At 35.5% G+C, this 24,058-nt stretch overlaps 2 protein-coding genes across 4 annotated transcripts in view; one reads left to right on the plus strand and one right to left on the minus strand.

The window, feature by feature from the left end:
* Positions 1–14,153, minus strand: part of trpl (transient receptor potential-like) — a 98,668-nt gene extending 84,515 nt beyond the window's left edge. Inside the window, exon 1 of the mRNA XM_074183168.1 lies at positions 13,908–14,153. The gene's annotated coding sequence lies outside the window, so the exon portion shown is untranslated. The remainder of the gene's footprint in view (positions 1–13,907) is intronic.
* Positions 1–21,407, plus strand: part of trp (transient receptor potential) — a 64,284-nt gene extending 42,877 nt beyond the window's left edge. For 2 of the 3 annotated variants that reach the window (XM_023157474.2, XM_074183170.1), the window contains 10 exons: positions 3,002–3,135; positions 6,012–6,135; positions 6,243–6,438; positions 6,672–6,836; positions 8,896–9,118; positions 10,240–10,563; positions 11,448–11,669; positions 14,190–14,269; positions 18,957–19,008; positions 20,878–21,407. In XM_023157474.2, coding sequence (XP_023013242.2) covers positions 3,002–3,135; positions 6,012–6,135; positions 6,243–6,438; positions 6,672–6,836; positions 8,896–9,118; positions 10,240–10,563; positions 11,448–11,669; positions 14,190–14,269; positions 18,957–19,008; positions 20,878–21,269 — 1,912 coding nt within the window. In that variant the 3' untranslated portion in view covers positions 21,270–21,407. The remainder of the gene's footprint in view (positions 1–3,001; positions 3,136–6,011; positions 6,136–6,242; positions 6,439–6,671; positions 6,837–8,895; positions 9,119–10,239; positions 10,564–11,447; positions 11,670–14,189; positions 14,270–18,956; positions 19,009–20,877) is intronic. The other variant, XM_074183169.1, reaches the window with a different exon arrangement.
* The last annotated feature ends 2,651 nt before the right edge of the window (positions 21,408–24,058 follow it).

The following is a 24,058-nucleotide window of genomic DNA, read 5'->3' on the forward strand; positions in this document are numbered from 1 at the left end:
TTGTCCAGTTTGGTCTATAATTCAACCATGAATCGACTTACGAATGAACAACGCTTGCAAACTATTGAATTTTTTTATCGAAATTCATGCTCGGTGAAGAAAGTACATCGTGCACTTCTTCCAATTTATGGGCAGTTTCGTCGGCCTACTGAGGGAGCTATTCGGAAGCTTGTGAATAAATTTCGAACCCAGTTTACATTATTGGACATTAAACCACCAAAAAGCATACGTAGAGTGCGGACCAAAGAAAATATTGCGGCTGTATCCGCCAGTGTTCGTGATGACCGTGAAATGTCGATTCGCCGCCGTTCGCAGCAATTGGGCCTCTGTTACTCCACTACGTGGAGAATTTTGCGAAAGGATTTGAGTGTAAAACCTTATAAGATACAGCTGTTGCAAGAATTGAAGACATACGACCTCCCACAACGTCTAACATTTGGTGAATGAGCGCTGGCAAAGTTGGAGGAAGATCCACATTTTTATCGAAAAATTGTGTTCAGCGACGAGGCTAATTTCTAGTTGAATGGATACGTTAACAAGTGAAATTGCCGCATTTGGAGTGGAGACCAGCGACAAGTATTGCAAGAGCTACCGATAAAGTCACTATTTGGTGTGGATTATGGGTTGGTGGCATCATCGGGCCGTACTTCTTCAAAGATGACAATGTCCGGAACGTTACTGAGAATGGCGAGCGTCACCATGTGACGACTTTTTGTTGTCCAAAATGGAAGAATTTGACATGCCCGACATTTGGTTTCAACAAGACGGTGCCACATACCACACTGCACGCGAAACAATTAACAATTAAGAGCCGCCTTCGGTGAACAGTTTATATCACGTTTGGGGCCCGTCAATTGGCCGCCTAGGTCGTGTGATTTAACGCCTTCGGATTATTTCTTGTGGCGTCATGTTAAGGCTCATATCTACAGGGATAAACCAGCAACGACTGACGCTCTGGAAGCCAATATTGAAGCATTTATACGTGAAATACCGGTCGAGTGTGCCAAAATTGGTCCTTGCGGATAACATTTACATGAAATCATCTTCAAACAATAAATTATATTGATCGTTCTATCGATTTCAATAAAGTTTTAATCAATTTTTTCATATGTTTTGTGTCTTTTTGAAAATTGAATCCTATGCCTCTTGAAAAATTTTCCGTTAATTTATATTTTTACTTTAAAAATACAGCAACTGAAAAATATGAAAACTGCATTAAGAAATGAGAGCTTCGAGAATCGAATTATGTTACCTATAAAACCTGTTTAGTAAGTACTTCTTGATCGTTTCAAGAAACATCCTGTATGTGAATAACTTTATGTAGTCATGATATGCAACATATTGATTTTTGAACAACATATGTCACCAGATAACCAGCCCAGCGAAATGTGTCGAATGCAATATGCTTCCTTTATTTATGATTCAAATCGAAAAAATTAAACATTCGCTCTTTATAAAGATGAAATTTATGTATTTTCCTTACTTATCTTACTGTCTCACGTGACAATATTCGTAAAACACCAATTTCAGTTGCTTTATTTGGTACTCGTACGTTACTTTTTTTTATCGAATCAGTTTTGTGAAACTTTGTCACCAAAATTAATAATATACTAACTTACATCAAGGTTGGAATTCCTTTCATCAAAAAGTGCCTTCCAATCTTTCTTTGAATTGAAAAAATGTCAATTTTTACTCATGACTGAACAGCACAAAAAGTATTATGAGTCATTGGAATTTGTAAAACAATAATTTGCTTGAAAAGGGCGACTTTGAATATTTTTTTGAAGAATGATCAAAATAGAAGGTTATCTTTGCAATTGTAGCTATACAAATTGAAAATCCACCTTTCAATAAATGCGAATGGATCAAAATCATAATTTCACTATCACAGTACTTTTAAATATACATTTTTCTGATCTAGCAAAAGACCTATACCTTCGACCACACGAAAATTGTAATTGCCTCTATAACTTTTAAATGCAGAAATTAAAACCATTTGAAATGAATTTCACTAGTTCGAACTTCCATTGTCTACTATATTGTCTACTAAATTGAATGTTCGCATTGCCGAGCACAAGAAACACACACAACGAGGATAAACCAGCAAATCAGGAATAGCAGACCATGTTTGGACCCATCAACACAACATCGAGTGGTCCCAAGCTGTGATCTTGCACAAAGAGGAACATTAGTATAGGAGAAAATTTAAGGAAGCCGCATACATGTTGTCTAACAACGTATTCAGCCAAGCCAGCGTAGAAATACGCAACATATGGAAACCCATCATCAAGCGAAAAATGGCCAACTCCCGCCAAAACGGTCATCTCCCACGGAACCAGTGAAGCGGAAAATGGAAAGCGGGGATAAGTGAAAGTACTCGAACGACCTATAAATAGTCATCTTCCGGAGGAATCAGTCCAGTCATCACCCGAAGACGATTGTAGATACTAACAATCGAAACGTCGTGAACTAACGTGACTTGGAATCTCTCCACTTTTTATTTTTATTTTCGTTTCTCTTTTCTTTATTTTTATTTATTCAATTGTTCTATTTTTACTTGTATTTTATTTCACTATTATTTCATTTCAGGTTTATTTTGGTTAATATAATTCTTATTTTCAGCTATTCATTTTCAACTCTTCTTTTTTAGTTGTTTCAGGGATTTCAAATCATTTTGTATAGTAGACAATGGAAGTCCGAACTAGTGAAATTCATCATGAAACATTGTCAATCACCTTCAAACAAACCATTCAATATGATATGCCACTTGGTCTATTTCCCATTCGAGACTCTAGCTCTAGCTCTAGAACGTCGAATCGAAGAAGCTCAAAATATTTGTTGAAACTGTTTTTGAAAATGAAATCAGCGTGTCTTTCCAATTATTCATGTTTTCTATATGGTAGATATGAAAGTGATTAATTTTCTAATTAACACCCTGTATATTATCTGCCTGAATAATTTATTTTTCGAAAATGTTTTTGATAATAACGATTAATTTCAGCTTCCTGAAACTAGTCCACATATTCAGTGTGAACCCCCATTTAGGACCCTTGCAAATATCACTAGGGCGGATGATAATCGACATAGTGAAATTTTTCTTCATTTATTCTTTGGTACTTTTCGCATTTGGTTGTGGTGAGTATCAGTTTATATTGGGTACATGTTCAAGTAGACAACTTGAAATATGAAAATATTCATCATCTGACAAGAATATATTTGTTATTTCAATTGCCAAAATTAGTGTGTCATTTTGTTGAAGAAAATATTTGTATCACAATGTGCGTTCCCGATAACCAGCTGTCTCCACCTCACGTTCACCCTTAGAAGTCGAAACTTGTTCGACTGAGGATTAAAGAGGGCGAAAATCTTAAGTCCAACAACTTTATTCACCCTAGTTTTGTATTGTTTATAGTATCAGTATTGTTACGTTATCTTTGTGGGTTTGACATTAATTCACTATACTATACAATTAAACTCAACTTCATTTCACTGCTACACTGACAATACAACACAAATGGCATCACTAGATCACTTCGTACCGCACTTTCAACTAAAGTTTCCCATTCTGCTTGTTGGTAGTGTTTATATATCGCAATGGAAGTCTCTAGAAGCCGATAGCAATGTCTCTGGAAGTCTTTGGAAGCTACGCGACATCAAGAACGATCGCGAAGCGCAAGTCGAGTTGAGCTCGACCTTTGCCATGTCAAAATCGATTGAAGAATACCAGCGGCGTCCGGCGTTATTTTTTTTTCAGGAGATGATTTATAACATTATCATCTCAACATTTTGAACGAGAACAAACGGTATTTTTTTGACAGCTCTGGTCGTTTTGTCAAACATTAAATAATGAGTTGGTAATCAAAATACATTTTCAAACCTAATATGACATATGTATCTACTGTACCTTCTTGTTCAGTCCAACGATATATTCTTTTCAATATTGAAACAGGTCTAAGACCAGTAGTGGAATATCGTGACTCAAAATCTACTGACTGAAGGGGGTATAAAAACTCCCTCCACTCGTACTTTGAGGACAGAATCAGTACTATTCACAGTTGTAATGATATGGATACAGTAGCGACGCAATTTCGCGAAGCAGTGATCTTATCCTATCATGAGAACTGTCTACTGAGGGTCAAAAGAGATAACCGCAACTCTTCTTGGTAGAACAAAAGCCTTAAAAATAAAAGAAGAGAAGTTCGACGACTATTTAATCGAGCTAGAGAGTCAGGTAACTAGGAGCTTTATAAAACCACTGTAACGTCATACAACAAGGAACTTAGAAAGGCAAAAAGGGAGTCTTGGAGGAAGTTCTGTGAGAGTATCTCTGATTTACCTCGCAGCGCAAGAATTCACAAGATTCTCTCTAGAGAGCCGACTGCTGAAATTGGGTCGCTTAAACGACCCGATGGAACATTTACGACCTCTAGTAAAGAAACGTTAGAGCTTTTGATAGAAAACCACTTTCCTGGAAATCTGACTCTTGATAACAACGAATCGCCCATCTTCGAAGGCGCTAAACGCCCAAAAAAGAATAACTGGGATGTCGCAAAAAAAGTTATCACAGCACCGGCAGTTGAATGGGCTATCAAGTCTCTCCAGCCCTTCAAATCTCTCGGAGAGGATGGTATATTTCCAGCTCTTCTTCAAAACGGACTGGACATAATTTTACCTATTCTCACAAAATTGTATAGAGCTAGCCTGGCGTGGAACTATATACCACCCAGTTGGTTGGCAGTAAGGGTGGGCCGGAGAGACCCACACCCCAAATTGGTTCGACCAATCAGCCTTACACCCTTCCTGCTGAAAGGACTTGAGAGGATACTGGACGGACATATCAGGAGGGTAGCATTATATGCATCCTCACAAATCAGTTCAGTGCAGAGTACAACAGACTTTTGGTTGACATTGGAAGTCACAGCATTCTGGAAATGACCTCTGACTTTATGTCTCCAACTGTCAACTACGAACTGCCTTATAAAGTACTATTCCCGAGTAGAGAGCACTGGATCCTGCGGGAGAAGGAAATATTAAGAGCAGATAGTTGTTGGTTCACAGATGGATCAAAAACACCTTCCGGTTCTGGTGCAGGTGTTTTCAGTCGCAGACCCAGGACAGAGTTATCTACCTGCCTGGGAACTTATGCGACTGTATTTCAAGCGGAAATTTACTCTATTGAATTGTGTGCGGAGAGATTGCATAAATCCAACCCCACTACCAAATCAATAAAAATATTCTCTGTCTCTGTCTCTGGTCTGGATTCCTGGCCATACTGGCCTGGACGGCAATGAAGGGTCCTGCAAGCGGCTTCATTGGACCAGAACCTGTCATTGGCATCGCTTTGGGCTTTGCCAAACAAACACTTAACACCTGGATGGCAAGGAGAGTTATGGACTTCTGGCAGAATCTTCCAGGATTGGCTCACTCCAAGGCGTTTATTCACCCTTTGAAGCTTGACTCCAAACAGTTGTTGGACTACAGTATGGATGAACTACGATGTCTAACAGGCCTTCTTACAGGTCACTGTCATTTGAATCATCACATGCAGAGACTTGGACTGTCGGAAGACAGTGTGTGTCGCCTCTGTCTGGAAAATGATGGAACTGCAGAGCATATACTTTGTGCCTGCCCCGCTGGGTACCGAATCAGGTTCTTTGAGTTTGGCAGATTCGTACTCTCACCATCGACCTGAAAGACCACTCACCATACAAACTAATCGGCTTCGTTAAGAAGCTGGGTTTATTTGGCCGAGTGTGAATAGGTGTGAGCCACAATAAACCCTTATGGGTTGCGGTGGAGGGTCGAATAGACCCACTCACTTTAGACCTACCTACCTACCTGATATGACATAACTTCAAGACTAAATAAGGTATCTACGAACTACAAGCTAGGATATTTAAACTGAATGAATTTGAAAGTAAGGGTTAGATTACTCAGGAAAAAAAAGACAGACACATACAAAGATGACCTTATTTATTAACACCAGCAACTTATAAAATGTACGCTTTCAGGAATGAATCAACTCCTCTGGTACTATGCCGAACTGGAGAAAAAGAAATGTTTCCATCTTCCAAACGGTCTTCCTGATTTCGAGGGAGCTGATAAAGCTTGCGCTATTTGGAGAAGATACGCCAAGTAAGTAAAACGGTTAATGGCAGTTTTCCTTATTCCATCAGTCGATTGTGAAAAAGCCCTGAAAACTCGAAAAATGCAATCACATTTCAATCATTTTCATTTTCCAGTTTATTCGAAACTTCGCAGTCACTTTTCTGGGCCAGTTTTGGATTGGTGGACTTGATATCCGTTGACCTAACTGGAATAAAAGGTTTCACGAGATTCTGGGCTCTCTTAATGTTCGGATCTTACTCGGTTATCAATATAATTGTTCTACTCAATATGCTGATTGCCATGATGTCCAACTCTTATCAGATTATATCGGTAACTTTATTGTTTTTAACTCATTTTTACTGTAAATATGAATTCTACATATTATTTTATTCTTATAATTAATAATTATCGGTAACTAAACTAGTTTAAACTAAACCTTATGCGGGGAATTGCTTTTGTAATCTTGAAGAGGTGTACATGAAATAGGAACGACAGCTCTTGACAAAATCTATTTCCCGTCTGATTTAGTTTGGTTCATATTTTTCAACTTTGAATCACTTCAGGAAAGATCGGATACCGAGTGGAAATTTGCCAGGAGTCGTCTGTGGGTGAATTACTTTGAAGATGGTGACAGTTTGCCAGCGCCTTTCAATATTTTACCATCTCCAAAAACTTTATTCAGGAAGATGGGGTGTGGTGTAGGACAAATACGGACTAAGAGCTTCAGGGTGAGAACACAAAATGACGTAGCGATTTAATATGTTTTGAATATATGTTTTAAAATATGTTTTTCCGGTAACCAGCCATCGCACCCATATGAACGACAATCTTCAAAAGTCGAAACTTGTACAAGCTAACGTGTGATTCCTGACACGGGTTGGATGATAGCAAGTGTAAATCGATCGTTCAGCCAGCGCACAGAGCGGTAAAATCACCTAAAACCTGGCCATAAATGAAATTTGTCAATTTCAATTGTCACAGGTAATAATGGACATTAAGATCGTTACCTGTGTATGTCCATTATTTGTGACATGAGAGCAGTTGAAACCTAGCGTTTGTTCACTACGCATGTGTTTGCTTTAAATAACCCCTTAAATCACATTTGTTTGCTTATTTATCAATTTATAATTTGTGTTATATTGGTGAAAAAAATTGCTATGGATATTTTTGTTCAAGGTATGTACTACATTTTAATATACGTAAGTTTTATTTAATAGGCTTTATTTTCGAATATAGAGTGTAAAATCATTTGTATAAAAAAAAACTTGTATTTTTCGTCATTCTTCAGCAATCATGGACATTTTAAACATTTCATAGAATGTTTCTGTTGAAATTTACGCAGAATTATAGTTACAAGTGATATTTTATCAATTGTTACAGATTGTGGACCTTCTGTTATATCTATGACAAGAAAAAAACTACACGAGCTTGTTAGAGCAAGTCCACAGCGACTACTTGACAGAAAGCTCCAGGATTTGGAAGAAAAATTGGTTGAAATAACCAAGTGCCCCCTGGAAAAAAACTGATAAACTTCAAAAAGTCGTTAAGACTTTTAAAGTGGTATATAAACGTGAACGACAAAAATGCAAAGAAACAAAATCAAAAAGATTTCAAAGACAAGTTGGGATTACTCGTGGATATTCCTAAGGTTGGGTATGGCAATACTAATGACGGTAACACTTCACGAAGATTCTTCTAGAACGCTGAAGAAGCAGCTTCAATAACGGGCATCAACATAGAATTGATAAAAAGATACAAAACAATATTGGAGGTTTTGTCATCTGGCTTTGAAATAAACTTAGAAAAATCGTCAGGCTTCGCCAAGAGTACAGCAGAAATGTACATAAATTTATACTCTTGACAACCTATGTCGCCTACAATACACAAAATATTGGTCCACTCATCAAGCATTAAATCTCATGCCTTGTTACCGATTGGACAATTATTGGAAGAAGCTGCGGAAGCTCGAAATAAACATTGGAATATCTATGGACGATGGTACAGAGAGAGTGTTTCCAGAAGAGAATGCAACGAAGATATTATACTTAATCGACTTTTGCTTACTTCGGATCATATCTTAGTAGCATGAGGCGGAAAAAAAACAAAGCAACTTTAGTGCTGAGGCTAAGCAGTTTTTTAAATTGGATGACAGCCCTCAGGAATAATATTCATTAAAACCTATGTTGAAGTGAAATCTGTTGACTATGCTAATGAGATCCATATTTTTTTGTAGTTTCATTTATTTGTTATAATGTTTTGCCTTTGTTTAATTTTATGTCTTATGTAATAAAACTTTTTTCTTCCATACAAAAAAATATTTTATTTTATCTTCCTTATTGATTTGTCTTTTGTTTATTAATAATATCACAATATGTCAATTTTTATCCATAACATTTAAAAGAAGTGAGAATTTATTTTTGGCCACGTTTTAGGTGCTTTTACCGCTGCAGCGGTTTGAACCACCGACTAACACGGTGGTCATTTGAGTGAATGAACAAAGCACTCACGTCGAACCGACCGGCTACCAACCGACACACACACACCTTGAATAGGATTCCCATTCTAATCAATGGCAATAATAATGATAATAGTAATGATATAATATTACTGGGAAAGAAAGGTTTTGAACGTACATATGAATTTGAATAAAAACATGGAACAAATATACCATGACAGCGTTCAAAAAACTTCAAAACCTTTTTTTGAGTTACAGACTGTAACATGTTTTATTTCATTGATCACAATATCTTTCACGTTTCCTCAATTGTTTCAAAATTATTATTCTAGGAGAAATCAAGGGAGAAGGCACGCGAAAAACACGAGACAGTAATGAAGTTACTTATAAGAAGATACGTCACTGCAGAACAGAGAAAGCGTGATGACTACGGAATTACTGAAGATGACGTCATGGAAATAAGACAAGACATATCAAGCCTCAGATACGAACTCATAGATATTTTGAGGAAGAATGGAATGAGAACTCCACAAATTAATTTCCAAGATGTACAAGGTAGAATTGCTTTTTGGGAAGTAAAGGTTTCATATTTATACAAAAAATGTGGGAATCTTACAATAAAAGGAAGAAAGCAATAAATTTCAAAATTAACTCTCTACAAAAATGTGTGGATCATGTAAAGAAGTAACTTTCACTCACAAACTGGAGAGAAAAGGGTCTTTCGAAACAAATACTTTCATATGAACTTGTGATGCACTGTTTGGAACCTTTGGTGTAGTAATGAATATTACTGGAGTTTTGTTCCAACACCAAACCGTTATTTTAACACCTCGACAAGTGTTTCGATCACCAAGTGGTTCATCTTCAAGAGAAAGATTTTCCTCTTGAAAATAATGACCTCAACATTGTGTTACATTGTACTCCAAAACATTCCAAACATTCGTTATGGAATCGAATCAGATATTATTCAGAGGATTGCTGCACAATATAGTATAAAGAACACTCCTTCCAATTTTAATGGCATATCACTATATTGAGTTATTTTCATTTAGTAAGGCGAACCAAAGATCAAACGATCATATTTCAGATCGAATTCCCAAGTAGCATTTCTTATTGTAAGTTATCACGTTCCAACTATATTCGTGTCAAAAAATTTGATGACTGTTGTCTTCAATACTTTGAGTGCCTGATGTTAAATCTCTAAGTTTGATTGTTTAATCATTCGATAACCTTTTTATCAAATATTTCCAACCATTACCAGATGAAACTTTGAAACAAATCAAGTTTTATCTTGTTAATAAACGTACAAGAAGTATCAAATAAAGACAAACAACTAGGTTATGTTGCCAGTTGTCATGTCCCATTATATTGTTTTGAAAAATGATAATTTGAGAAGTGGTCTTTTTAAATTTACATATATTATACCTTGCTTGTAGCTACCGAAGTGTTCAATCTTCACTTGGTGATCGAAACACGTGTCGAATTGTTAAAATAACGGTTTGGTGTTGAACCGAAGGTTCCAAATAGTGCAAGCTACCGAAGATTTATTACAGAAGTCAATAAAGACAGATAAAGATAAAGGGTGTTTTTGCACAGAAATGTTCCCTTCTTGTTGAGTAATTGTGAATGATTTCCAAGCTTTTGAGGCTACCGTGTTAGTTTTTTTACCATTTCAGTATCTGGAAAGAAAGGAAAGGTGATGGAGAGACGTCTTCTGAAGGACTTCCACATCGGCATAGTTGAAGGCCTCGTCCAAGAAATGTCTATGAGTCCCAATGAACCAAAGAACGTTTTTGGCCAGATTGCAAAAGTTATCGGCCGAAGAACGACTTCGAAGAAGAAAGATTGGAATGCTCTAGTGAAAAATAGTAATATTACCAGTGATCCCATTGGAACAGCTCAAGAATTTGAATACACCATAAACAAGAGGCAGAGTTTGAGAAGGCACATTCTGAGCAACGTCAAAACGCATGTTAAACTGGACGATGAAAAACTGATAGGTAATGACAGTGTGTTTTGTAATTTGAAATACAGACAAATCATATATTCATGATATTCCTGATTGAACACCAAATTTATTATGAATATAAAGAAAAATATAATGAGTAAGGGAATCTACATGATTGTTTGTGAATCGATTAAAAATGCTCCAAATCTTATTGAATGTATTCTATTATCAAAATGAAATATTGTATAGTGAGCAATATGTCTATGTGGGCGACATAATTAGTTACAAAAAAATTGTGGGGTATTGCAAAGATCAATACTTGGACCTGTTTTGTTTCTTATATATGTGAATTATTCGGCTACAGTAAACTTATTTGGTGAATTAAAAATTTTTGCCGATGACACCAGTCTAGGTTGGAGGAAGTGATGCCCAATGAGATGGAAATAGTATACAATAAATTGAAATTAATATTTCGAAAGACCTTTATCAAATATCTTTATAGCTATAAAATGCTATAAAATGTCACTGATTTTGCAGAAATTTGTTATATATGTTCATATCAAAAAGGTCTACGTCAGTTGATTCAATAGATCCAATTCAATTCCATAATGAAAATATTGAATACTCTCCTAGTGCTAAATTTCTGTGGTCTTGTTCTAGATGAAAATGTATCTTACAGACAACATACTGAAACAATAAGAAGAAAAATAGTTTCCATAATTAGGAGCTACTCAGTATCTAATGTCAGTATGGGAAATGGCAACAAATTCCTTATTGAAACCATCTTTGGCTATTGTATAGCGAGAAACTTGTCGCGGTTTTGTAAATTCAAGTAGAAATCTCACATCAAAATGTGTTTTTTGAATACGTTATAATGGATTCTCACCAAGTATCGATCAGTTTTATCGCACATGTTTATACTTGTTTTGTTTCCAGAATATAATCCAAAACTCTCAGAAATTCCAAGAACAGCAAGAGTTGCGTACGCAAAATTCATGACGAAAAAAATTGAAGGTGACTACAAGCAAGACACCGTACAAGTTCCTGACGGATTACAAGAAGGAAAAGGAAATAACACAAGAGATAGCACTAAAAGTAAACAGAGTGTACGTTGTAAGCAAAGTATACGACATGGTCGCCAGTCTGTCAAATTTAAAAGTAAGAATACTTTCATATATAAAAATGGAAAATTATGCCCCGTTCATCAATAAACTAAAAATAACCCATGTAGGGCATCAGCAAAGGTGTTCGGTGCCCGCGTATAGCAAATATTTTGAAGAATGGTACTGTTTTCTATATCTATGTTCATATAACATCTATGTGTATTTTCAGTTATATTAAATTTTTGGTACCTCAAAGCAATTAGAGCAAAGCAATTAGAAATACAACTTTTTTGTCTCTTGCATATCCTAATTGCATATCCATGGACCTCACAAGGAATAATATGGGGAATTAAATGATTCTTTTGGAAATAATTATTTTCACAATTTTTCATTACTAATTATGTAACAACAACAACAAATATTGAATAACATTAACATCTAAACTAACGAATTGCACTAAATGAAGTGTTGGAAATGGCTTCCTTCGGCTTCAATACAACCGCCAAGCCGCCGCATCATTGAATTTCGCACTCTTCTGAAAATACCTGCCGTATTTTTCATTATGTCATATGAATTAATGTTTTATTCCGTAAATCCTCTTGACTTTGAATAGCAGTGTTGTTTACCAACGCTTTAAGGTGTCCCCAGAGAAAATAATCTAAGGGATTCATTTCGGGCGAGCGAGGTGGGCATGTGTGTGGGCCTGTTCTCCCAATCCAGCGATTATGGTAATTTTCATACAAAAATTGCCGTGCCACTACACCAAAGTGTGGTGGTGCACCATCGTGCACCACCACACTTTACTGAATCCACACCACACCACATACTGAATCTTTCCATGACTGGAATTTCTTCTAAAAGTCCAGGTGAAACAAATTCTAAAAACTTTCGGTATTCTTCTTCGTTAAGTCTAGGTTGGAGGAAGTGATGCCCAATGAGATGGTCACCGACAATTCCAACCCAAATATTAAAAGAAAACTGTTCTTGAAAATCATTTTGTATCAAGGCGTGTGGATTGTTTTCGGTCCGAATGTGATTATTGTGGAAGTTAATAATTGAATTGCGAGAAAAACAAGCTTCATCTGTAAACAATATTCGACTTAGGAAACCTGGATTTTTTTTTATTTTACTGCGTAACCAATTAGAAAAAGCTAGTCTTACAGGCAAATCTCTGGGCAATAGAGCTTGCACACGTTGCATGTGATAGGGATATAGCTGTCGAGCTCTTAAAATCTGCCACACTGTGACATGAATAATATTCAGTTCTTCAGCTATTTTCCGAGTACTGGTATGATGATTTACTTCAATCTCATTTAAAACATCTTCTTCAATTTGAACTGTTCGTACCGTTGCAGACCTTCCAATGACAACCGTCGATCTTTCAAAGCTGCCTGTTTCAGAAAGTCGTGCATGGAGACGTATAAAAGTTCTTCTATCAGGCAGTACACGCTGAGGAAATCTTTCATGGTAAATGCGTCTTGCAGCATTCAGAAATGCATATCTGCCATTTCACTGTTAGTAAATTGAACCATGTTTTACAAAAATGGTTCGAAAAATAACCACTAAAGAAACTTTTTTTAACAATTAATATTTAAAAACTTATAAAGTTGACAACAACTGTCCATTTGTTTATTAAATGCTGCAATCGTTTTCCAAGGCAACCCTTGATTATTATTTATGGTAGTTTCAGAAGAGCGTGAAATTCAATGATGCGGCGGCTAGACGGTTGTATTGAAGCCGAAGGAGTGCAATTCGTTAGTCTAGATGTTAATGTTATTTAATATTTGTTGTTATTGTTACATAATTAGTAATGAAAAATTGTTGAAATGATAATTTCCAAAAGAAACATTCAATTCCTCACATTATTCCTTGTAAGGTCCAGGGTTATGCAATCAGGTCGACTTTTTTTTCTTAAAAACTAAGCAAGATAAGAAAAAAATTCAGGAGACAAAATAGTTGTATTTCTAATTGCTTAATCCAAAGAAATAATTAAAATTGCACAAAAGTCAGTGGCGTACATTTTTAAGTCAAAAATATTGGTTAAAATCCCGCTCGAGACGCCACTGGACTTAATAAATTCAATTAAGTTCGGGCTAAATTAGCTCCTTGATGTTATAAATACCGTTGCCAAATTACAACAAAATTAGGTGAAGGATATTTAAGATATTTACGAATATCTTTTTTTTTATTTATTTCAACACCCTGTATCTTGAGAACGAAGGATTTGCGGACCTATGTTTATATGAACATTTTGTTTTGAAATTACCTATAGAATATAGTATAGTATATTTACCTTTGTATCTTCCGTCTCTTGTCACAACAGGAAACACGTTGAAATAAACAGTTTCCGCGTTGGAATATCTTTTGAGTGTTCAAATCAAACTCATTTCACCAATTATTTCCACTGAAACACCTCAAAATGTGAACCTATAAAAAAAACACCTTTCTGTTTTTGATCCGCACCAGGAAATTTCCATCAAGTCAGAAATGAAATGTGTTACTGCGAAAATTAATACGGGTTATTTTTAGTTTCCGATATATTATAAGTGGAAACTAATATATATTTCCACTGCAGATTCTGAATGTTCATCTGATCAACCGGTTCAATCACATAACGAAGACGTACTAGAGAGTGATGGACATTCTACATACCAAGTGAGTTTGTTTACGATATCTTCAAAACTCAATATATATTTCAATACTGGGCCTATTAAGATACCTCAAAACTAATTAGTTATGAAACAGACAGCATAGATGGAAATTTCAATATTTCATTCACCTTCTGGTATAAGGAAGTTGATAAAAATATTCAAGTAAAAATCAATAACAACTTTTAATAATGAGAAAAAATAAACATTTAAATAATTATGATTTGATGATCATCATTGAATTGAACAATAATTTTTTTATTTAACTTTTTTCAGTTAATTATTGGAAAACTCCTGAACAATTTGAAATCGAATTATTATTTCCTTTGGTAATATGAGTTACAGCAAGATGAAAATGATTGAACATGTACACGTAATCCAGAATTTTTAAATAATGAAATATTGATTTTCAGGGCATTTTTAGACAATGTAGATGGAATACTTATACAAACTGCTAGTTAGTTTGTATTTTACTCGGAGTACAGCATTGGTAATGATGAGAAATAATTAAATCAGATGCTCAAGATGAGAATCTTGACTTGCAATACAAGCATCAAATATTCTCCTCATCGTGAATTTCACTAGTTCGGACTTCCATTGTCTAATATATAAAATGATTTGAAATCCCTGAAACAACTAAAAAAAAAAGAATAAAAAATGAATACATGAAAATAACAAATATAAATATTAAGCAAAAATAACCTGAAATGAAATAATAGTGAAGATGATTGTAGATACTAACAATCGAAACGTCATGAACTAACGTGGCTTGGAATCTTTTAACTTTTTATTTTCATTTTCATTTATATTTCTTTATTTTTTGTTCAATCGTTCCATTTTTACTTGTATTTTATTTCACTATTATTTCATTTCAGGTTATTTTTGCTTAATATAATTGTTATTTTCAGCTATTCATTTTTAATTATTCTTTTTTTAGTTGTTTCAGGGATTTCAAATCATTTTATATATTAGACAATGGAAGTCCGAACTAGTGAAATTCATCATGAAACATTGTCAATCACCTTCTCCTCATCCAGTAACGCATGCGTTCTAAGATTCCCGGGATGTTACGTATGACGTTAAAATTATGCATAATTCTATAAAAATATAAAATTTGGAGAAAAAAGGTGGCGTACAATGATTTTTACCATAAATATCAATAAGGCAACCCCGTGTGGCGCCACTGGAATTATTATTCGTAATTCTTCATAAGAAGAATCTCATCGGCTACGGAGGCAAATCTTCACCGGCAGCAGGAGGTTGCATATCTTAATAAGGATCTAGAAGTGATTTCGAATTGAGGAGAAACTAACCAGATTCAATTCAATGCCACAAAAACCCAGGCATCGGTTTTCTACAAGAAGATAAATGTCTCCGTACCGGATATAATAATGTCAGGTCAGACAATTCCCCTTTCTGCTTCGATAAGTTTGTTGAAGGTTAAAATGGACACCAATATGTCTTGGCACAATCATGTTGCTGGAGATGCAAAGGCTGCTTCTCAAAAGCTTGGAACACTGTTCCGAACCAAAAAACTGTTCACAACTCAGCAACTTTTGATGCTTTATGAAGCTCAAATCAGACCTTCTTTGGAGTATTGTTCTCATGTATAGAGCTCTGCCCCCCAAACATACCCTGAAGTTGCTGGATTCCATCTAGAGAAGAGCCATTCGCCTGGAAGACCGAAGAAAGGTTGGTTATTTGTCTCTCTTCTATAGATACCTTCACGGAAATTGTTTAAGTGACTTGCCACATTTGATTCCACCAAGAGCGATACATATAAAAAATACGCGACGGACTGTGACTGCTTATTGTTTTGAGGTTCGACTCAGTACACCTCGACCTTTACTGTTTGAGAATTCATTCATCTGGAGAACTGCGATTATGTGGAATAAACATGTTTGTTTGAAGGTGATTGACAATGTTTCATGATGGATTTCACTAGTTCGGACTTCCATTGTCTAATATATAAAATGATTTGAAATCCCTGAAACAACTCAAAAAGAAGAATTGAAAATGAACAGCTGAAAATAACAATTATATTAACAAAAATAAACCTGAAATGAAATAATAGTGAAATAAAATACAAGTAAAAATAGAACAATTGAATAAATAAAAATGAAGAAATGAAAAAAATAAAATAAAAATAAAAAGTGGAGAGATTCCAAGTCACGTTAGTTCACGGCGTTTCGATTGTTAGTATCTACAATCGTCTTCGGGTGATGACTGGACTGATTCCTCCGAGAGATGACTATTTATAGGTCGTTCGAGTACTTTCACTTATCCCCGCGTTCGATTTTCCGCTTCACTGGTTCCGTGGGAGATGACCGTTTTGGCGGGAGTTGGCCATTTTCCGCTTGATGATGGGTTTCCATATGTTGCGTATTTCTACGCTGGCTTGGCTGAATACGTTGTTGGACAACATGTATGCGGCTTCCTTGAATTTTCTCCTAAACCAATGTTCCTCTCTGTGATCTCAGCTTGGGACTACTCGATGTTGTGTTGATGGGTCCAAACATGGTCTGCTATTCCTGATTTGCTGGTTTCCCCTCGCTGTGTGTGTTTCTTGTGCTCGGCAATGCGAACATTCAATAGCCTCTTAGTTTCACCAATATAGGATTTTCCGCACTCACAGGGTATCCGATAAATGCAATTCTTGGAATCGCAGTCCGCGTTTGGTGGCCTGGTTTTCGTGAGGCTGCTACGGATAATGTTACCGGATCTGAAGCAGGTTCTGATGTTGTACTTGGAACCAATTCTTCTTATCTTCTCCGATATTCCTCTGATGTAGCACTGGTTGTGACGGCTTCTCTTCCTTGCGAGGCTCCTGCTGTCTTCTAGCCAAAGTCTTCTCTACCATCGCTTTAGTAGTCATTCCGTTGAAGATCATTTTTGATGATGTCTAGTTTCTTCTCGAGATCTTCCTTCGTATTGCAAAGCCCAAAAGCACAGTCTAATAGAGTCTTGATGATTCCTCTTTTAGTCGATTGATAGTGGTTGGATTCGTGGTTCAGATACTGTCCCGTATGAGTGGGTTTTCGGTATACAGATGTTTCCCACTTAGTGTCAGTCCTCTTCACCAAAACGTCTAAGAATGACAATTCGTTGTGGATTTCCTTCTCCATTGTGAAATTGATGGAAGGTCTCACGCTGTTAATGTGTTTCAGGTAGGCGTCTAGTTCAGTATTCCCATGGTTCCATATTATGAAGGTGTCGTCAACATATCTCAACCAGACTCGAGGTTTCTTGTGGGCTTCTTCAATGGCCAGAGTTTCAAACCACTCCATAATATGTTGGCTATGACTGGTGAGAGTGGCGATCCCATTGGCAGTCCCTCATCTTGTGTAAAGAATTTGTCCTTCAGTTGGAAACAGTTTCGTACACAGCATCCTAGTAATTCCATGATTACTTCTATAGGTAGATTCGTTCTCTCTTTCAGGTTTCCGTCTTCGGATAGCTTTTTCTGTATGATTTGGAGTGCTTCTTCGACCGGAACGTTGGTGTAAAGGCTTTCCACGTCGAAACTAATTAGTTGATCTTCCTGTGTGACCTCAATTGACCCTAGTAGTTCGACAAAATGCCTTGAATTCTTCACAAAAGACGATGTTTTTCCTTGTACTGGTTGTATTAAGGGAAGTAAAAATCTAGACAAGTTTTGAGTAGCCGAATCTCTGGAGCTGATGATCGGTCTAAGCGGAACGTCCTTCTTGTGGATTTTGGGTAGCCCATACAAGTGAGGGGGCTTACTGTGGTGCGGTGTAAGCGATGATTTTTCCTTGTCCGAAAAATAGACTTGGTGTTTTTTCAAAATCTGATACAACTTCCTTTCGATTGATGCAGTAGGGTCCCGTACGATCTTTGTGTATCGTCCCTTCTGAAGAACCTCTTCGATCTTCTGTTAGTAGAAAACGGTATCCATTACCACAGTAGCGTTTCCTTTATCTGCAGTTAGGATCTTGATGGTGTTGTCTCTACGTAGGCCGTTCTTCATTGCTGATGTTAGATGTTGGAACTGGTTCTCGATCCAGCTGTTCTCCATCTCGTATTTTACTTGTTATATTTACTTCTATTTTATTTCACTATTATTTCATTTCAGGTTTATTTTGGTTAATATAATTGTTATTTTCAGCTATTCATTTTCAATTCTTCTCTTTTAGTTGTTTCAGGGATTTCAAATCATTTTATATAGTAGACAATGGAAGTCCGAACTAGTAAAATTCATGGAATAAACATCCTGAGAACGATTTTCCGAATTGATTTAATCTCCAGCGATTCAAATCCAATGTGAGTCGCTACTTTCACACAGACACCGCTCTAAGAGCGCCTTGAGGATTTTCCTGTAGTGCTTGTGTTTTGTCCTTAATGAAACAGTGTGGAGTAAAAAGTTCTCTCTCCTAACTTTTTAACGAAACTGAATATCAAGGTGCAGCAAAATTCTGCACAATTCGGAAGCAATTAGTTTCCTTGAAATTTTCAACAGGCGTAAGAAATCTTATGGTTCATACAGTATGAAGCTATTGTATGGTACTTGATTATATATACATCAACTTTTCAATGAAATAAACTATCAAGGTCCAGGAAAACTGTTCACATTTTGAAAGCAGTTACTTTGAGTTTTCAACACGCGTAGGAAATCTTATGGCGCCTTTATCATTCTTTCGATTCAATATTTATACAGATATTGTTTCTTCCAGGACACACACGGAACTTGCTTATCACCACTGCTGGAAATTGATAAAACGCCGTGTGAGTATATATGACTCAACTGTCATTCAAAATTTTCTACTATATCGGTCAGATAGGAAATCTTTTGGAAAAATCGTTAGTGCACGCTTTCAGTAATGGTCTCTCAATTAACCTCACAAATCATCTATAACAAAAATGAATTTTTTTTCAGCATTTTCTGTCGTCAGAAATAGAAGTTCGCTACAGAAATTGCACCATATTTGGCGTATACTTTGAATAAATCAGTTGAACTGAGTCAATTTCCAAGTCAGATGAAAATATACTTAGTATCACCTATCTACAAAAAAATGACAGACATTCCTTGTTCAACTATAGCCCTGTTGCAATGTTGAGTATATTCTCAAAGGTATTGGAGAAAGGGATGGCACATAGACTGAACCAATACATAAAAAAGTTCAATATACTTAGTCCAAACCAACATGGTTTCAAAGAAGGATATTCCACTGAAACTGCAACTAGAGAGTTGATTCAGTTGATACCGGATAAGATGGAGGCAGGCGAGTTGGTCATTGCATTGTTTTTCGACTTATCCCGTTTCTTCGATTCTCTTAACTTCAATTTCATCTTGACAAAAATGTATGCAATTGGTATACATGGAAAAATTGAGGACTGCTTGCGTTCATTCCGAGAAGGGAGGAAACTGATAGTTAGAGGGAATGATAAAACATCCGATAAATTCTCAGTTGACTCAGGAGTCCCTCAGGGTATCGTCCTGGGTCCACTGATTTTTTTGTTATTTATAAATGACCTTCCCGAACATGTGAAAGATGGAAAGGTTCACATGTTCGCAGATAATTCCTCAGTTTTGATATCTGGCCCTAACAGAGGTGAACTAGTAGCTAAAACAAAAACGTATTAAATCAATTCGACCAGTGGTGTCAGAAGAACAATTTGATAATAAACTATTCGAAGACTGTTACTATTCAATTCCACTAATCGACTACGGGAAGAGCCATCCGTGAAAACCTGTGTATAAACAGTTCATCAATCACATTTCAGAGTAGCTCCAAGTTTTTGAGTACAATCGTCGACGAAAACCTCAAAAGGGACAAATGCATTGTCACTATGTTCCACCTTGAATAAGCACTTCTTTGTGTTAAGAAATTCAAAGAGCTGTTTAAATGAAGGAGGTGGGTTTTCGAGAATCTTGCAGAGATGTTTCCAAAGAAAAGAGAATGATAACATTCACGAGTATCTATTTGTATAAATTATTATTATTTGCCTGCATTCATAAAAACCATTTTATTCAAAATGAAGGTGTCCGCCCAACCTGTCAAAAAACCTTCAGGTTGGAAATTGCCAACTACTCGACTTATGAAAACTCTCCAAAATATGCTGCGGCAAACTTTTTTAACATGCTACATGATGACTTGAAGAATGAGGTTAACCTGTTTAGATTCAAAATAAAGTTGAAATGTTATCTGTTATCCAGGGTATATTATAGTATTTCAGAATTCATTTCGGACTGTCAATGAACAGTGTACTGTGTACTACGTAATTTCAGTGTTGCTTGGTTTGAAAATGTTTTTATTGTTTTATCATTTTAACATTGTTCTGTTTTTGACTTATCAATCCATTGTAAATTGATGTATGATCAATAAATGTCTATCTATCTATATATCTATATCTTAACGTAAGAAAGGTATTTTCAGATATGTTATTCTTGATGAAGACCCAGTATCGGCCAATTCTATTCAATTTGTTAAAGACCCAATTATCAAACTCTTCACTTATTTCAAAAATAAACTCGTAAAATAAAATAATAATGAATGTATATATTCAGTTAATTATCAACCTTTGATTTCTGCGAATGGTAATAAGAACCAGTTAATTACTCCTTATTATATTGAAACCTCACCCCTTTTTCAGCAACTTCTCGTTCAGCAACACCAGTCTTCAGAGATCTAGAAAGTCATCCATATAAACAAGAGGGTCTGGATACCGAAAACTCAACAGAAAGACAGGATACCGAAAACGCAATAGAAAGACAGGATAGTGAAAAACACGACAGCCTGGATTCAGAACAATCGACGGCTGGCCAAGACACCCAGCAAGCAAACGATGAGTTTGAGGAGAAATCTAGCATTACTCAAACATCGTTAGCGAATATCAACACTCCAATCGATAATGAAAACGAGGTAGATAACGAGAATGTCGAAAAGAAAACTGATGTGTCGCATTCGTCATCGAATAATGAGAGACAAACAAATCCATCTTCCAAATCGAAACTGACTGGAAAAATACGTACCGGGTGGATTTGAATTCTAGGGATTCACTGGATTCAGGTGTCATATTGACATCTGCTCATCAATTTTAGAAAGAATTACTTTTAGGGCCGTAGATAGAACGATTACATCAGTATGATTCGTTTTCTTTACTAATAAATGTTAAGATTCTGATGTTTTTATTAATTTCTAAAATACTCTTTAGATCATCATTAAATCAAATTATATCAAATGAAAATTATGCAAATTGATGAAATATATAAATTTGAGTCGTAAGCCACTATTAATAGTCTTATCAATAATCATTCATACCATTCAATGAAAATTAATACGTTCATATTTCTCAAAAGTAAAATTAATAGACTTTTACATCCAAATTTATTTTAGGAAGTTATTGTAGAATTCAAACAAATACTTTCGGAGAATTCTTATCCAACCCACTTAGTTGAAAAATTATTATTTAGCAGTTCAAATGACACCTATCTCACCACAAATTACACTGCGACTGTTACCACATCGCCTTTAATAATGTCCGCAGTAGTAGACGAATCGTCAGGCATAACAACCTACAGAGCACGGGTAAAAAACCCGAAAAATAGCTTTCACACAGTTACCTCCTGCCGTGAAAATATACATTCTTTGATGTAAAATTCACATAGTGTAATGAAAACTCCTTGTCAAATTTATGGAAAGTCGTATCTTGGTCAGACATCTAGAATATTAAATGGTTGCATTATCGCTCATAAGAGTAATTGTAGGAGAATTGTTAAATCATGTGCCTTGGTAGGTGGATTATAGTTATACTAAAAGTTCACACACAGAAAAAATCTTTCAAAAAGATAATTATTTTAAATGGTTGAGATTAATAACGAAGAACAGACCTCAAAAATATGTCAAAGTCAGTTCCATTATTTCAGTTCACTTATTTTTTTCTGTTTTCATACAAATCCATCTTTCATTCATCATATTGCAGTTCTCCTGAAGAAGGCAATAAACATTGCCGAAAGAACGACATATAGAAGATTTCTAATTTCCAAAGAATGAAGTTGTGAATACAGTGTTGAAAACTAATAATAATTTGAGCACGCATATTGAAAATAAGAGTGCAACCAAGAGTTTGGAGTCAGATATATCAGGAGTGTACAAATTGCCCCGTGATTCAAGTCGGATGTGTTATATAGGTCAAACTGGGAGAACATTGAACATGCATTAAAGAACATATAAACAGTTTCTAGAATGGAAAAATGAATTCAATGTTTGCTGCTCATCTTTACACATAGAGACACGGGTACAATCATGCATCTCCATTCACAAAGGACAGGTATGAAAGTTGACCTTCTGGAATGTAGGTACAGAAATTCCCAATATTTAATGAACGATTGATTCGACTTGGATAGCTCCTCGTTACTTAACATGTTCTTACCAGGTAATCATGCTTTATGCCTCTGGAATAATTATTATGTAATATGATTGATTTAATGACTTGTTTTTCACATAATTTTAACTATTGCCTGAGTATTTTTACCTTTTTTCGATTGTGTCTACCTGCTTTCACTAGCTTATATAATGATTGTATCCGCTCTTTTCGGGTAGTTGAAACTATATCAGAACTGATTATCTGATCGTATCGTAGACCATGGTGATGTTTTAAGAATATGAAATAATTTGAACTAAAAATAAAAGTACAAATCCTGCATGAGCAGGACCGTAACAAGTGTTTTAAACCTTTAATAGTGTTTGTAAACCTTTAATAGTGGAAATCGAATGAGAAAGTTTTGAAATTGAATTGATCGTTCAGTAGATATTGGGAATTTATTGTAACTGTTATTGCAGTTTCGCCCTATAAGGACATTTTCAATCAATACAGTAAACCTCGTTGAAACAATTATTATGTTCTATCTGTTGTTTCAATTTCCCTTTCTAGATTGTTAGCACGAGAATATTCTATACAATGTTGAATTGTATGCTGTTAATTTATGATTGTCGGGATGGAAAGAATCACTTTGAATTGTAATGTCTGTATAGCTCGGTTTTCTGAATACATTGAACTCAAATTTATTGTGATTATGTGTTTCAAAGGACGAAAATGCAGTTACATTAGCTATAAATACAAGTGGCAAAAAAATTAGTGTTAGATCATCTTTTGCATGATGATCTATTTCGTTCGTATATCAACGGCTACATGCATCAATTTATATTAGGAATTTTGTGATTTTCATACCAAATCTAAAGAAATGAACTTTAAACGTTCAAGCCAGTCATACTTTTCAGAAGTTTGAGTTTCAAATCTCTCTTCTGATAATGAAGAGTTTCAAATATGTGATTGAATTCGTACCCATTAAAATCATTTTTCAATTTTGGAAACTGTTTCTATGTGTGCTTCAAATGTTGTTTCAGTTTGACCTTCGTGAAACATCACATGTGACACACATAGGGGAGATCCTTGTACTTTACTTCATAATTTGAGCAAGAACTGACTTAAAGCATTGATTTTTTTAATACCGTGTAATAATATGATCATCAAAATACTCTAATGCTAGGAAAATACACACGATTATTTATTTGTGAGAAAATTAAAAAAAAATGATTGGGTTTTATGTCCCAAGGTACAAAGTGAGGCTTGTACTTTGGGACACCGATATTTGTACCTTGGGACAAATATCTTCAGGATTTTTATTGGAATTTAAAAACAAAATACATTGTGATGAGCCGTAAAATCACTTCCTCTTAAAAAATAGTAAGAATATAGATTTCACATATACCTGATTCTGTTTGAAAACAACAGTTATCCTTTGGAACTTTGGTTATTACCACTAATTAACAAC

The sequence above is a fragment of the Leptinotarsa decemlineata genome, unplaced genomic scaffold (genome assembly GCF_025532065.1).
Source record: "Leptinotarsa decemlineata unplaced genomic scaffold, Ldec_3_MD MMD2_tig00026336_RagTag_RagTag, whole genome shotgun sequence".
Lineage (NCBI taxonomy): Eukaryota > Metazoa > Arthropoda > Insecta > Coleoptera > Chrysomelidae > Leptinotarsa > Leptinotarsa decemlineata.